At 38.7% G+C, this 14,831-nt stretch overlaps 3 protein-coding genes across 4 annotated transcripts; 1 reads left to right on the forward strand and 2 right to left on the reverse strand.

The window, feature by feature from the left end:
• Nucleotides 1–112: 112 nt before the first annotated feature.
• On the forward strand, nt 113–6,886 carry aldh9a1b (aldehyde dehydrogenase 9 family, member A1b). 2 transcript variants are annotated; one of them, XM_058066774.2, is made up of 11 exons: nt 113–567; nt 1,775–1,920; nt 2,003–2,132; nt 2,335–2,469; nt 3,390–3,586; nt 4,437–4,577; nt 4,662–4,850; nt 4,924–5,011; nt 5,164–5,305; nt 6,138–6,250; nt 6,371–6,886. In XM_058066774.2, exons 1-11 carry the CDS (start codon nt 399–401, stop codon nt 6,463–6,465), a joined length of 1,545 nt encoding a protein of 514 aa, XP_057922757.2. In that variant the 5' UTR covers nt 113–398; the 3' UTR covers nt 6,466–6,886. The 2 variants fall into 2 exon arrangements, with proteins under 2 accessions (XP_057922757.2, XP_057922758.2); XM_058066775.2 differs by having other exon boundaries at nt 442–567; nt 1,761–1,920.
• Nucleotides 6,887–6,943: 57 nt separating this feature from the next.
• zte38 (zebrafish testis-expressed 38) lies at nt 6,944–9,693 on the reverse strand. The gene is made up of 11 exons (XM_078791435.1): nt 9,404–9,693; nt 8,892–9,036; nt 8,678–8,741; nt 8,505–8,541; nt 8,396–8,416; nt 8,288–8,314; nt 8,152–8,219; nt 7,934–8,082; nt 7,616–7,851; nt 7,175–7,223; nt 6,944–7,113 (listed from the first exon to the last, which is right to left on the reverse strand). Exons 1-11 carry the CDS (start codon nt 9,452–9,454, stop codon nt 7,037–7,039), a joined length of 924 nt encoding a protein of 307 aa, XP_078647561.1. The 5' UTR covers nt 9,455–9,693; the 3' UTR covers nt 6,944–7,036.
• A 207-nt stretch (nt 9,694–9,900) lies between these two features.
• prdx1 (peroxiredoxin 1) lies at nt 9,901–13,333 on the reverse strand. The gene is made up of 6 exons (XM_058066780.2): nt 13,216–13,333; nt 12,196–12,311; nt 11,944–12,097; nt 11,745–11,867; nt 10,538–10,668; nt 9,901–10,330 (listed from the first exon to the last, which is right to left on the reverse strand). The coding sequence occupies exons 2-6, from the start codon at nt 12,299–12,301 to the stop codon at nt 10,248–10,250; spliced, it is 597 nt and encodes a 198-aa protein (XP_057922763.2). The 5' UTR covers nt 12,302–12,311; nt 13,216–13,333; the 3' UTR covers nt 9,901–10,247.
• Nucleotides 13,334–14,831: the final 1,498 nt, after the last annotated feature.

Raw genomic sequence — 14,831 nt, forward strand, 5'->3', positions numbered from 1 at the left:
GTGGGTAAAAAAACACACAGTGAGCGGTTACAGAGTAATTAAACGACGTATGGTTTTATAATTGGATGTATGTTTTTGTTTTTTATTTAATAGTTAAAGAAAAGTAGGTTAGTCTTTGATGCATACTCCGATACAGTAGGAGGCAGTATCCGCATTGAAAGTCATACTTGAAACCCGTTATTAAACCGAAGAACGTAAACGCAACAGCAAATGTGTAAAACATGTGCTTCGCAGCCGTTTGTTTCTTTAACACCCTTTTCTGTTTAATCCTGTGGTAAATTATTCCATGAAATCAATGACAGGAAGTGCACATACGTCACATAAAACGCACAGCTCGGACGTGCACAATAAGCGCGTTTGACATTTGTTGGTTCAACTGAAGCAAATCAGTGTCAAATATGCTCCAGAGGCTCGCTGTGCTGCTGCGACAGCCCGCAGCCGCTCCACCCGTGAGGAGCCTCTCCTCGGGTAGCTTGAATATCACTGCACCGCTGAACTTCTGGGGAGGAAAAAGAAGGACAAGCAAAGAAAGAAGCAACGGGGAAAACGTCTACGAACCTGCAACAGGTAATCTAAGTCTCTTTGATGTGTTAAAACATTACAATTGTCTTTGGTTGTTTATGCAAAATATAAACAGCTGTATTGTTGTATTTGTCACTAGATTTTGTGTAGTTGTTTGCTGGTGTGTGTTAAGTCAATGCCAAGGGGCAAAAACATTTTGAGTGCAAAATTGAGAAAGGTGTGGTAATTTTGGCTTCAATCATCTTGTGTGACACCATATGTCCAACAGATTGTTAAAAATGACACAAATTGGGTGGTACAAAATGGCAGTGATACAAATGGCATAAGCAAAATGGTCTACAGACTGGCTAAAGAAAGAAAAGAAGTGTTTTGCAACGACCCGCTCCAAAGTCCAATGCTAGTGTGACCTTACATGCTGTTAGAAAGAAAAGTGGGTCAAAAAGATTGCACAAAATTGTGAAAGACTGGTGATGTAATTGTAAAGGTGGTTCTGCAAGCTTTGGGATCCTTTTGGTGTACTTGTTAAATAATTGCAAGATAATGATTACTAATTTTTACTGGGGTTACTTTCGGGCCTTTCAACAAATGGTGAAAAATGAGGTCAATTGAGCCTTTATAGCCTCACACACTGAAAGCATAGAATGTTTTGATACTCACTATGAATGAATGATAATGTAAGAAGATGGCTGATGGGCTGATTTGCTGCTTCAGGACCTGGAAGACTTGCTGTGATAAATGGACCCAAAAATTCTGCTATCTACCAATAAATCCTGGTGGAGAATGTTGGGACATTTGTTAGTGACTTCAAGCTGAAACCAACTTGGGTTCTACAGCAGAACAATGATCCAAAACACACCAGCAAGTCCACCTCTGAATGGCTGATGAAAAACCAAATAAAGTCCTGACCTGAATCCTATTGAGATGCTGTGGCATGACCTTAAAAAGGTACTTCATGCTGGAAAAGCCTCCAATGTGGCTGAATGACAACAATTCTGCAAAGATGATTGGGCCAAAATTCCTCCACAGCGCTGTAAGAGACTCATTGCAAGTGATCTCAAATGCTTGATTGCAGTTGTCGCTGCTAAGAGTGGCCTAACCAGTTATTAGCTTTAGGGGACAATCACTTTTTCACACAGGGCCATCCGTGTATATTTGGATAATAATACACTTTGATGGAAAATTCCCAAATTTTTTTTAAATGTGTCTTGAGAAGTAATAAACAAGAATTATTTCACCAGCCTTATTCTTGAAGGACGTGTCCTGTGCATGTTGGAGCCATGTGGTCCCTCAGATGTAGACCAGGCTGTGGAGGCGGCCAAGTCAGCTTTTGGACACTGGAGTAAAATGTCTGGGATGGAGAGAGCAAGGGTCATGATAGAAGCTGCCCACATCATTGAGGTCTGCTTCGTCGTTGCAGATGCCATACTTTTTCGTCACGTTTCTCGAAGGATTTGTTTATTCTGTTGTTTTTCATGCACAGAACAGGAGAGAGGAGATTGCCGAAATGGAAGTGGTCAACAATGGGAAGTCCATCACAGAGGCCCGTCTGGATGTGGACTCTGCCAGACTGTCTATAGAGTACTATGCTGGACTCGCCAGCAGTCTTGCTGGTTGGTGCATGATTGTTTTACCTCTTCAGAACCTCACTGTTAGTAAAAGAAGAAGGCGAAAATGACATGTTTTAACATTATTTGAGTTCTACGCATGAAATAACACCCCTTAAATAACTATAAATAAATTATATTCGTTTTTGAGTAGTAGAAGAATGTATGAAATTGTTGCTTTCAGCTTTTGCTTTTATAACCTGTCCAGGCCAGCATGTGCAGTTGCCAGGCGGATCGTTTGCCTACACACGCAGGGAGCCTTTGGGGGTGTGCGTAGGCATCGGTGCTTGGAATTACCCTTTCCAGATTGCCGCATGGAAGTCAGCCCCTGCACTGGCTTGTGGTAAGGAATCCTATAAAAAAAATGGTAAAGTAAGACAACCATGAGCTATGAAAAACACAACAAGCTGGTCAACTCATCGGAAATGACAGTCTGACTCTGACTCAGTGTCATCTTACAAACAACATTAAATTCATCACACAGCTAAACATACAAACATGTACCAATACAAGTTTAAAATAAAAATATAACTTTTCAAGTTTACCCATAATGCTTTTAATTAGAGGACAAGCAAAATAGAAAATGAATGGATGGATGGTGTTGCAATGGTGCCTCTGTCCACCACAGGGAGACAAAGGAGCTCAGAGGGAGGCTGATGTGATTTCAGCACCCTAATGAATGCGCTGCTGAGATGCAATTTGTTATGGGAAAACTTTTTATTTATTTTTTTTTTAGTATTGGTAATCATTTGTATGTTTCTTAGGTACACTTTTTGAGTGTTAAGTTGCTGTGTGATGAGTTTAGTGTTTTTAGCTACAAGTTCCAAAATTTAAGAAAAAAGTAGCGACTTATATATCAGAAATTACAGTAATTTTTTTTATTTAAGAATGTAAATATCCTCTGATTTCATTCTCTCAAATGTTAATATTTTAAAATTTCCTTAGTCATCCATGAAAGCCGAACTATTATCTATGTGTTTTAGGCAAAACAAGATATTTACGCACATCCGCTTTGACGTTGGAAAACAGCATTTTACTTTTTTGCCTCTTTCCAAACCATTAAGTGTTTGGTTTATATTGAATAGGTCACTTTGAGGAGGCTAGTTTGGCTCTGTTATACTATTGTATGTGGCCTGTGAAAGCAGTCATCTATCTACACAGAACCCAACAAAGCAATTCTGTATTTATAAGTTGAAAAAAAAAACATTGTATTATTCTGGTCCTATTTTCTGGCAATTTCTCTCTTCTGTCTTGTGAACGAAGGCAACTCCATGGTGTTCAAGCCCTCCCCAGTCACGCCTCTGACAGCCGTCCTGCTAGCAGAGATCTATGCTGAGGCTGGGGCTCCAGAGGGGCTCTTCAATGTGGTGCAGGGGGGGCAGGAGACGGGCAGCTTGCTTTGCCGCCATCCTGATGTGGCAAAGGTGTCCTTTACTGGGAGTGTGCCAACGGGACAGAAGGTCAGTAAATAAGAGTATGCCTGCACATGCTTGACTTACTTTTTGTGGCTGACAGGACTTGACGGTTAAATTAAAAACAAAACTAAACCAAAATATGGAAAGTAGTGCTGGCTGTGTGAGAACCAACAATATATTTGCTAAGCATTCTCAACGTGCCCTATGAAAAGGGCACCGAACCATAGATTAAGTTGCACAGTTACACATTAAACCTCACATACAAATAGGCTTGTCACGATAACAACTATTTGCTGGACGATATTTGTCCTACAAATTGGCAATAAATGATATTATTGTCAACATTATTTTGAGGCAATTTTTTCCTCGATGCAATGATAATATGCAGCATAATAATGCGAGTATACCGTATCAAAAGCAGTGAACCCTAACTTCATCCCATAATGCATTTCTTTCCAGCAAAGCCTTCCATTGGTTATTGATGCCAATTGAGACTCTGGCTCTCTCTGGTGGACAGAGGCATCATTGCAGCCCCCCCGGCAACAATAACCAGTGAAATGCTTTGCTGGGATAAAATTATGGGATATATCTCTTCTTTTTATTTTAAACTCATGTTGGTTCTTGCCTCATATATATTTCCTACCTAGCTTTTGAGTGTTAAGTTACTGTGTGATGATTTTACTGTTCTTTATAAGATGACACCGAAGTTACATTATATAGATGTTATATGTTATAAATTCCAATGACTTTATATAGGGGTGTGATGATTGTCTCCTGTCAAATAAAGAGCTACCTGGTCCCCATGGACTCGTGCATGTGCGGTTTGAACCATTGAAAGGATTCAGACTGCATGGCTTTGAATAAGCAATACATATTCTTCCCTGTGATCCTACAGATTATGGAAATGGCATCCAAAGGGGTCAAGCCTGTGACCCTGGAGCTCGGGGGTAAATCTCCCCTGCTTGTCTTTGAGGACAGCGACCTGCAGAACGCTGTCCGGGGAGCTCTAATGGCAAACTTCCTTTCTCAAGGCCAGGTAGAGTCTGACACTTTTTTTAATGTGCCCTGTCGTCATTGTGATGTGCATCACTGCAATGTCAAGACCGTGCTTGTTTCCCAGGTTTGTAGCAACGGAACAAGAGTTTTTGTCCAGAATGATATTCTGCCTGAATTTGTGGCGGAAGTGGTGAAGAGAACCCAAGCTATTGAGATTGGTGACCCGTTATTAGAGAGTACGCGAATGGGAGCGCTGGTGAGCAGAACACATCTAGACAAGGTCCTAACCTTTGTGGATCAGGCAAAGAAGGAGGTAAGATGGATTTAGAACATTCTGCCCTATGGGCCTCTGTTCATGTTGCATGACATCATTCATAACTTTTTAGGGGGCTGTTGTGTTGTGTGGGGGTGAATCCTTTGTCCCATCAGACCCTAAACTCAAAGGTGGATACTACATGACACCATGTGTTCTGGGTAAGCGTTTTATGGTTTTGAAGTATACATAATATTTTCACTATTTTGGAAGGTTCCAATGCAGGAATTTCCACCACTAAACTGTTCTTACAGTTTATTAGTGTTGTCAGGTTAGGTCCACATGCTCTCTCTGTTTGTTTGCCCTTTCGTAGCCAATTGCAAAGATGACATGACCTGCGTGAGGGAGGAGATCTTTGGTCCCGTCATGTCGGTGCTGTCTTTTGACACGGAACAGGAGGTGCTGCAGCGAGCCAATGACACCGCCTTGGGGTTGGCTGCAGGAGTTTTCACCAGGTTAGGACTGAACACAGCACAACAAGGTTTCAAATAGTTTGCTTCAACCCAGGTGACAATACAGGTTTTGCTTACACATACAATTTTCATTGAATTGAAACACAATTACGAAAAAATATGAAGCGATTATATCATAAACTGTAGACAGGAAGTCACCCACAAACTCATTAACAGCAGCAACAGTGGAACCTCTTTCTGTGACGCTCGTCGAATACCATATATTCTGTACTTTTTTTCCACACGAACCATGCAGCTTAAACAATGATACGGCTAATTTGTGGATAAAAGAACTACAGTTCCCATAATGCTTACAATGCAGAATCAAGTTTAGAATTACTACAGCTTCTGCTTGGACCACGGAAACTGTTGAAAAAGTCTCATTTCCTGGGACACTGGGAAGTATAGGTACGATTGTACAAAAAAAATGTTTAATTTGTTAACAAAAAAATGTCCCATGGTAAATAAAATTCTTTCAGGCTCAAATCCATATTAACTGTACAGGCAAGGTAACCCTTGTAATATAAAAGTAAAATGAAGTTACTCACCCTTTGAAGACACATGATGAAACATAATGGAGATAATAAAAAGTGCAAAAGATTGTTGAGTGTGCAGCTGATAAAATTGGCGATATTTAGTTATTTATATAGCTCATATATTATTTTCACTTTTACTGCACATGAATGTCGACTCCTAATATTTCTTTTTCAGCCTCCATGACTACTACAGTAGGCTCTGAAAAAAAAGAAAAAAAAATCAGGTCATTTCTAGTTAGTATGCAAGCAACACACCATTTATACCGCAAATTATCAAATCTTTTTCCATCAACACATAGTGACGTGAAGCGTGCCCACCGTGTGGTTGAACACCTCAATGCTGGTTCTTGTTTCATCAACAACTACAACATCACTCCTGTGGAAGTTCCCTTTGGAGGCTTCAAAATGTCCGGTGGGTTCTGGTCCTAATCATACATGATCTGTTTAATTGTATCCCAGAACCATCACCACTCTATGTGCTGTTGTTTATGGTGCCCAGTTTGACCAGTCAAATATTCCCTATGTTGAGCAGGCATAGGACGGGAGAACGGCCAAGTGACGATTGAATACTACTCGCAGCTGAAGACTGTCTATGTGGAGATGGGCGACGTTGACAGTCTTTTCTAGGACACACACGATCCACAGCATTATGGATATGCCTTTTAATCTTTGAGTGAATGTTAAGTAAGGAAAACTGAAATGTTTGCACTATGCCGCCATTGCCAACTACAGCAAAGTGAAAAAGGTACACTATTTTCAACTGTAACTTTGTCCATTAATTATTTCACAAAATTTGAATGATTTTGCATTTCTTGCTTCATTCTGAAGCAAAAATCAACATATCACACATTTTTATGATTTTTTTTTAATTCATGGACAATTTTTAAAATATACTTGAATTATGAACAATTTATCAAAAAACTGTGATTCAGTGTCACAGATTGGAAAGTCTTATTGACGTGCCTTAGGAGAAGAGTTTTTATATAACATATATAACATTATATAACAAACATTACTGTAACATTATGGTCAACAAAGCTGCAATAAAATGAGGAAACTGTGTAGTTGTGATTACTAATACAATATTTTAGCAAATTATGCAGTTAAGTTCTTCTTCTCCTCTTTCTTAGTCTATTTTTGATTGTTGTTTCTCTCTGAAATGCAAGCAGCTGTGAGCAAAACATTGGTGTCTAATTAACTAAATTTCTGCTAACATGTTTGGAATATTCACTACCTTTGCCGGATGTTTTGTGGGTTTCTTGAACTGTGCAGACTCTGAATTAAGAAAAGTTTATAGTCAATAACTTGATGTTCGTTTTCAATGGAAACAACTTACCATTTTCGGAGGGCAGGTCATCAAAATCCCGAACGATCTTGCAAGGGCCCTGTTGGAATAAAAGCAGACGTCTATCATTATTACTGCAATTCAATAATTGTTTTTCAATTATTGTGATTCAGTTATTTTGCATCACTCCACTAATCGCTTTTAATTTTCAATGCTTTTAATGCTACCATCTGTCCCTGTACTCTCAACCCAACTGGTTGAGAATATAGGGGTGTTATTCTATGTCTAGAAGGCTCTAATATTAAAAACCATATGTAGGTTTTCTATGTTCTAACAACAAAAATAATAATAATAATTTCATAGAAATTCATCTATCACTGTCAGGTATGAACCAATTAACTGTGAAAATATGAACTGTATCGGGCATAACAGACTTCTGACCAGAAACAAGTCAATTTATCAGTTTTGAGACACGTCGCACAAGTACTCTACCTCGCCGCCTGCTTGGTTGACGTCTCTCTCCGACGGGGTCCTCTCCTCCGTCTCCTTGACATGGTTTCCTTCCTGAAGCTTCCCTAGGCGATCTTGCTGAGCAGATACCCGCACTTGAAAGGTGTGAAAGGTCGTCTGGACTTCACCCAGTGTGAAGTGCACAGCCGTGCCTTGAAACCATAGGCTGTCTGACTCTCCCTCCTTGAAGCCCGGTGGCTCGTAGCCAGCTGGAGTTACTGAGGAAGAAAAGCATTGGATGTTTGCGATATGAACGCTAATGTCACATTCTTTATTTTGTTCAGCTTTGTGATATCTCACTGTCGTCATAGTAGTAGAGCTTCATTGTCAAGTGGATGTTGTTGGGGAGGTCATTGAGGTTCTGCATGAGTAGGAAGAGCTTCCTGATGAGCAGCACAGACGCTGCCTTGGTGATTTCCATGGAGACATGCACATTCATGCCGTTGTTCCTGTGGTTTAACGTTGGTTATTTCACTTGAATTCACTTGAATCACAACATCTTGAATCTGCAGACAAACCTGGCTATATCCATTTCTGGCCCCTGGTCAGTGTACTTGAATTTGAAATTGTAGGACTCGATAATGCACTGCAAAAATAGACTTCAGACTATATTCTTGACAAGCTTAAAATATACTATGTGTCAACAGAACTTACATTAGGTTCATCTGAATTGGTGTATACCTAAATTCCACAGCAAATACAGTCAATGGCAGCTATTTTGTATGTGCCTGCTGTAATTGTGTCGTTTCAGTGCGCACTTACCCCAATGAAGACAACCTGAAGCTGATAAGAGTCAGTCATAACCAAAGATTGAATGAAAAAGCATGACAAAAATATTTGAAGTAGTTGAAGATGAATGTGCAGTACTTACATATTGTTTCTCCAGTGCATCAAAACAGCCAATCAACCTGGAAAAATATAATTGATTAATTTATTTACAATAAAATGACCATCAGTGGCTAAAACATTATGCATCTTTACAGCTAGTCATAGTAAACCAGAAAGAACAGTAAATAGTAGATTCACTCATTCATTTTCAGTTACCATTTTACAACTTTGCTGGCTCCTGGTGTGCTGCAGTCCTCACGCAAAATTTTGATGCACAGATCTGGTGAAGAAAAGTCAACTGAAAGCATTTCAAAATATGGATATTGACAGCTGAAATTCATGTGAGATTTCACTGATTTACTTTGACTTAAGTGTATCTTACATCATGTCTGTGATATTTACTGTATGTGTTTATTTGTGCAACGCTCACCTTCCAAATATCTGGCGCGGTAGGCAACCTCAGGAAAAATGCCTCTGAGGTAAGTAATGGAGGACACAGCCACAGCCATCATCCTCTTGACAAAGACGACTGACCCCTGTTTGTTCTTTAGGTCGCTCGGAAATAATCCTGTCCACTTAAAAACATTAAAACACGCAAACAATGTTAAAAGATGGCGTGTGATGGTGGCCCTTCTATCCAACATGTCACTTTGGGTCCACCAGATGGCGCAGTTAAGTCAATTAAGTGTGTCTTAAGCCAATTCGCGCACTTCTGTACTTACATTTTGAGTGCACAAGTTACCGCACTTAGGCACTCAAAATGCTGGAAGGATGGCGGTCTGGCGCACTGCCATACTTAGCATATTGAGTGCGCAAGCGCGAAACTGTCATACTTACTCCTATACAAGTGAGCGAATTGAGATTCCGCATCTATTTACTTAACCGTTATCTTTTCATATGTAATTATCAAACAAAGGCTGAGTATGTTCAATATTTTCAAACCTCAGTAGTTTCCTCCTTGCTCTTCTTGAGGCACATCTTCCTGGCTGCCATCTTCCTTGCAAAAATGTTAGCAAATGCTAACAAACCTATAAACCCTGATTTTACAAGGACTGGACAATGTACAGCAAATTAATACTATATTGCAAGTTTATAATTAAAAATATAAGTGAAATGTGTGACTCACTACCTTAAATTACAGAAAGTAGTTATTAACACCTATCTGCTGAAGCTAGCTAGCAAAGACGCTAATTGGGATCCCGCCCTGACGTGATTTGTGCCACAGTAATAAAAATCCTGACATGAACGTGACGTTAGCACGATGGTTCCTAACAATGTTTTTTTTTCCTAAATTAAATGTATAATATTAATAATAAGTACAAACTCTGCTTAATAGTTTGTCTCAACCTCTGTAGTATTCATTATGAAACCCAAGTATCATGTGCTGCCATAATGAAAGCAAAAGAATCATGACTGGTAAAGACGTTACAACAGGTTGCTTTTTTAAAAATAGTGAGCACCAAATACTTTAATTTCAATGAAAGACTATCTGCTTACAGTATGCCAAAACCTATAACCACAATAAATGTGACACACCTGGGGTTTCATTTCCACATTTTTTTACAATAAGGAATGACAGAGATTGATGCATTATATGAATATAAAACAAACACTTTGTTCCTTAGTACACATTTTAAAAGACAATCAGGCACATATGAATGACTAAAATGTCCCCAATCAAAGCTTCCACAGACACAGGATATAAAATATTAACTTGTACAAATGTTATCTATATGATAAGATCTTTTAGAGCTAAATGAGGCGGCAAACTCTGGCCTTGGTCTTATCACTGCTTGGAGAAGAAATCCTTGCTTTTCTGGACGTCAGGTTTGATGGTGTCGCTTCCTGGTTTCCAGCCGGCTGGGCACACTGAAACAAAAAGCCAAGTAAAGAAACAGTAAAGATATGCCAAGATTACACACATTTACTTTCTCTTTGTTTAGTTAAGGTCATTTCAAAAGCACATTGTGAATGAGTCTGCCAGTTGGAACACTTTTGGTAATGAGGAACAGATATTCTGATATGTAGTACACAGAATTTATGAACTTCCTGAAACCACGTCATGCAGTGAATTACCTTCTCCGTGCTTGTCGGTGAACTGAAAGGCCTGGACCAAACGCAAGGTCTCCTCAACAGAACGTCCAACCGGGAGGTCGTTGATGGTGATCTGTCTCAGGATGCCCTTGTCATCAATGATGAATAGACCCCTGAGAAACAAAGGAAGATGCGTTCCTGAGGGTTCGTGTTTAACTTAATTGTCTTGTATCGCTTAGTGCTTTAATCATCTGCAGGGTGGCACCTTAATAAAATTGTAACATCACTTGGAAGTGATTTTGGATTACAGGAATGTAACCCACCGTGTTCAGCAGAGAACAAAAATCTCATAATGACTTCATTTATCTTTTGCTTTCATGATGGCAGCGCTTTAAGCCTTGTTTTAGCTCTGAATGAATGTATGGATGTTGTATTTTAATGCATCTTTTACTCTGTTTTTATTCAACTCTATATTTATTTATTTAAAGCGTCTTTGAGTACTCTGAAAAGTGCTATACAAATAAAATGTATTATTATTATTATTCATTCACTACCGCTTTTTCCTCACGAGGGTCACGGGGGTGCTGGAGCCTATCCCAGCTGTCTTTGGGCGAGAGGCGGGGTACACCCTGGACTGGTCTATTAGCCTAATATAACTTTAAAAAAAACTTAATTTCCGAATTGTTCTGACATCCTTTTGTTTTGATATTTTAAATACTTAAACTTTGTGCTATTTTGTCTCTTAACTCATTCGCTAACAAAGACTTATTTATATATCTTTTACGTTTTTTGTGCAAAAGGCGCAAAGAGGTGATGATGCAACTCTACAATAGAAGAGAGCATGTTTGGTGCAGTTTTAAGCCAAAAAAAAAAAACGGCCACGAAGTGGAAGAAGGGCAAGGTCTTTCCCATACAAATACATGCTGCAGCACCAAGGAAGTGAAAAAGCATTCCGGCATGTTGCACGAAGGAGGTTACACATTGAAGGGAAATTTGTAAGTGTGCAAACACACGCAGTTATATTTATATACTTTTGATTAGAATAGTAATTCATTTGTGAAATTAATATGCATGGATTAACTTGTCTCCTTGTGCTTTTTCTACTGCATGGGGCAGTGGAAGATTCTGCCCTGGGTTTCCATGGAAACCGCATCATTGGCCTTAATTCTGCAGTTACACTGCATCTGCTTAGAAGCTCATGTTATTTCATGTTTTCTTGCCTACCTATAGTAGTATCATAGTTACCTACCTGTAAGCAATTCCTTCATCCTCCTTCAGAACGCCGTAATTTGTGGAAATGGTGCGCCGTATGTCAGACACCAACGGGATCTTCATGCTGCCCAAACCGCCCTGTTTACGTGGAGTGTTGGTCCTTCGGAGAGCACAACCAAACATAAACATGTGTGAAGGAGCACCAACACTGAAGGCGTAGGTGTTACTATAACCACCATGCAAAGTGGGAGAAGTGGGAGTCGACAGAAGCGGCGATAACCTCACAGCCAATCTTCCGGAATTCTTCGGCCGCGTCGCTAAATGCAATGATCTCAGTCGGGCACACGAAGGTGAAGTCCAGTGGATAAAAGAAGAAGACGACATACTTCCCTGCATCAAAGCAAGATGAGTCGTTCATTAATATTCATCCATTAAGCAAACACTTGCCAGCCAATGAAAGTCCAGAAAAAAAACGAGTGCTGAATTACCTTTGTAGTCTGATAGCTTCAGGTCCTGGAACTGACCGTCTGGCATCACAGCTTTGGCAGTGAAATCTGGAGCCATCTTTCCGATTTGAGCTTTGCCTGCCGCCATCTTTAGGTAACTGGATTACAGTTTGTTTTTTTTTAACGTTTAGTTTGAGTATTTAACTCATGAATAGCTACATTACACACTACATAAGCATGCATGCACACCAGTGTAGGATCTTCCAAGCTGCTAAATATATTTCAATATTAATATTGTTAGTGTGATCCTTCTCGCTCTCTCTCCTTCCTCCATATTGTTTCATATTTAATCTCATCTGCAGCATATTCCCTACATGAATGTGTACCCAATGTTGTGGCTGGTGCATGTGTACTGTATATTTTAAAAATATGCACATATAATCAGTTTTTAGGTAAAAAACAAAACTGCTGGTAGTGTATTTGTTGACTGTATTGGTCTATGATTATTACCACATTATTACCACATGAAATTATTTAACAGCAATTACACCGAAGTCAAGTTGCATTTAGTTAATTAATTTATACTTTTTTCAAATTTAAGGTGAAAGATGCCATTTTTTGACATCTAAATATTTAAATACTGATGTGAATCAACTCAATAATAGCACACATACAGTGGCAGATGTGTGTTCAATATGTTAACAACGATGCAAGTAATTAACAGGTTTTTTACATAGCATACTAAAAAAAATTATGTTAGAGTTAATGATTTTAGTACGTCCCGACAATCAAGTTAATCGAAAATGAACAGTGAAGGGGGAAATGTTACTTTCACTTTGAGAATGTGTCGTTAAACCGCGACACTCGGGATATTTGTAAAGTTCCTACATTTAAATGAACTCGTTTCTCAAGTTCAACGCGTTCTTCATAGTGAACCACAAGGTGGCCATAATATCCACACAGAAATAAAGTACAGTAAGAGTCTAAAGCAAACAAAAAGGTGTTAAAATTAACCGTAAATGGACAAGGTGAGATTAGTCTGTATTATTTTTGAACACATACCTGAGTTGGGTTCGGAGTTTAGTTGTCTTGTCGAGCTGAGAGGTTGGAGTCAGAATGGGCGGTGATGGGGCTATTTATATAGTAGCGCAATTCTCGCGAGAAAACATGTGATCTCCAGTCAACACACACACACAGCATGACTTGGCACATTTCCTTATCTAGCGACATCCCCCTGAGACCACTGAGATTCATGCAGAGTAATGATGAAGCGGCACAAGTTAAACCTTTATTTGCAATTAGAAATTATTTCTAACTGATTCAGATGAATTCTTTTGTCATGAACCGAGATGGAAAGAGCCTAATGTACTCAATTAAAAGTAGAGTTACTTACTTAAATCTTACTCGGGTTTTACAACAGTTCTAATGGGTGGTCCTTGGGGCACACAATGTAAAATGTGTCACACTTTTTTTTACCTTTATGATTACTTTTTTCTCATTTAGCTTATTTTCTTCACGTCTGAGGTAGGAAATTCAATGGTGAATTTAAATGTTAACTCCAAATGTAATTGCTAAATTTAAATCTCTGAATTCACCGCACAGTTTTCAGGTGCATACATTTTCTAACATACAGTATTTTTGGTTCAAATTAACATTTAATTTTACGAAACAATAAAAAAATCTGTAATTTCAAGGATAAAGTTGTACATTTCCAAGAAAAAAAAACTCAGAATATTACGAGTCGTAAATTTAGGAGAAATAATGTAATATTACAAGAATCAGACATTCACAACTGTAAATTTACACTTAGCACATGTATAAGTGTTTCTGTAACCTTCACTTACCTCTGGAAATGCTAAAAACATTTATATAATTATGTTAGCATGCTAACACCCAGCATGAAAAAGCTTAGTGTCTGCTTGATTTTCACATGAAAATCATGAAAATCCAAAAAAAATTAAGCTAGCATGCTAACATCCTCATGTTAGCATCAATCTTTTTAATTTCAATTACACCTAGCATAAAAGTGTCTACCTATGAAAAACACTACAAATGTTACTATGCTAATGTTAGCATGATGAGATGATAGTACTAAGTGTATATAGTAAGTGTCTAGCCATGAAAAGGGCTAAAATGTTACTATGTTAATATTAGCATGCTAACATTAGCATGGTAACACCCAGCATGATATTGGTGTTTATATGTACCCATTACAATAGCAAAAAAAGCTAGTATGCTAACATTACTATGCTAACATGCTTGGTGACTTTCAGAAAGCACATAGATCTTGATTGAAGAACCCTACAGAGAACCCGACCTTCGAAAAGACGTCTGTAACACAAAGTCTCCACAAAACCTGTCAATCATCAGCAGAATGGAATCAATTACAGAACTGATGACACAAAGCTGCATCAGTAATAAAACTATAACTCTTATTCAGCTCAAAAATGATGTAAAAGTCATTTTGTTGATGAAATGCCTCCATGTTTCCCAGCATGGCTTCTTATATTTGCATTAGTGGGCGTGCTGCATTGCAACATCCTGGATTTAACCTGTACTGCTTTTTTCAGCTCTCATTTCCTCCTCCTGGCTTTTTCATGGTACAGTTAATTTTTAATATAGCAATGCTTATTTATTCTTATTGTGTTTACTCCTGTTACATTTATTCTTTTATCTGG

The sequence above is a fragment of the Doryrhamphus excisus genome, linkage group LG6, assembly GCF_037039965.1.
Source record: "Doryrhamphus excisus strain RoL-2023G ecotype Guam linkage group LG6, RoL_Dexc_Guam_v1.1, whole genome shotgun sequence".
Classification (NCBI taxonomy): domain Eukaryota; kingdom Metazoa; phylum Chordata; class Actinopteri; order Syngnathiformes; family Syngnathidae; genus Doryrhamphus; species Doryrhamphus excisus.

What these genes read in the sequence shown, in the direction of transcription:
- aldh9a1b (XM_058066774.2), top strand. Translation starts at nt 399, where the DNA reads ATGCTCCAGAGGCTCGCTGTGCTGCTGCGACAGCCCGCAGCCGCTCCA. An exon ending in CGTCTACGAACCTGCAACAG is followed by an intron (nt 568 to 1,774) that starts GTAATCTAAGTC and finishes TTATTCTTGAAG; the next exon opens with GACGTGTCCTGTGCATGTTG. An exon ending in GCTGCAGGAGTTTTCACCAG is followed by an intron (nt 5,306 to 6,137) that starts GTTAGGACTGAA and finishes ATCAACACATAG; the next exon opens with TGACGTGAAGCGTGCCCACC.
- zte38 (XM_078791435.1), bottom strand. Translation starts at nt 9,454, where the DNA reads ATGGCAGCCAGGAAGATGTGCCTCAAGAAGAGCAAGGAGGAAACTACT. An exon ending in GCAAGGAGGAAACTACTGAG is followed by an intron (nt 9,037 to 9,403) that starts GTTTGAAAATAT and finishes AATGTTTTTAAG; the next exon opens with TGGACAGGATTATTTCCGAG. An exon ending in TCAACCAAGCAGGCGGCGAG is followed by an intron (nt 7,224 to 7,615) that starts GTAGAGTACTTG and finishes TTATTCCAACAG; the next exon opens with GGCCCTTGCAAGATCGTTCG.
- prdx1 (XM_058066780.2), bottom strand. Translation starts at nt 12,301, where the DNA reads ATGGCGGCAGGCAAAGCTCAAATCGGAAAGATGGCTCCAGATTTCACT. An exon ending in GAAGCTATCAGACTACAAAG is followed by an intron (nt 12,098 to 12,195) that starts GTAATTCAGCAC and finishes GCTTTGATGCAG; the next exon opens with GGAAGTATGTCGTCTTCTTC. An exon ending in CACTTCTCCCACTTTGCATG is followed by an intron (nt 11,868 to 11,943) that starts GTGGTTATAGTA and finishes TGCTCTCCGAAG; the next exon opens with GACCAACACTCCACGTAAAC.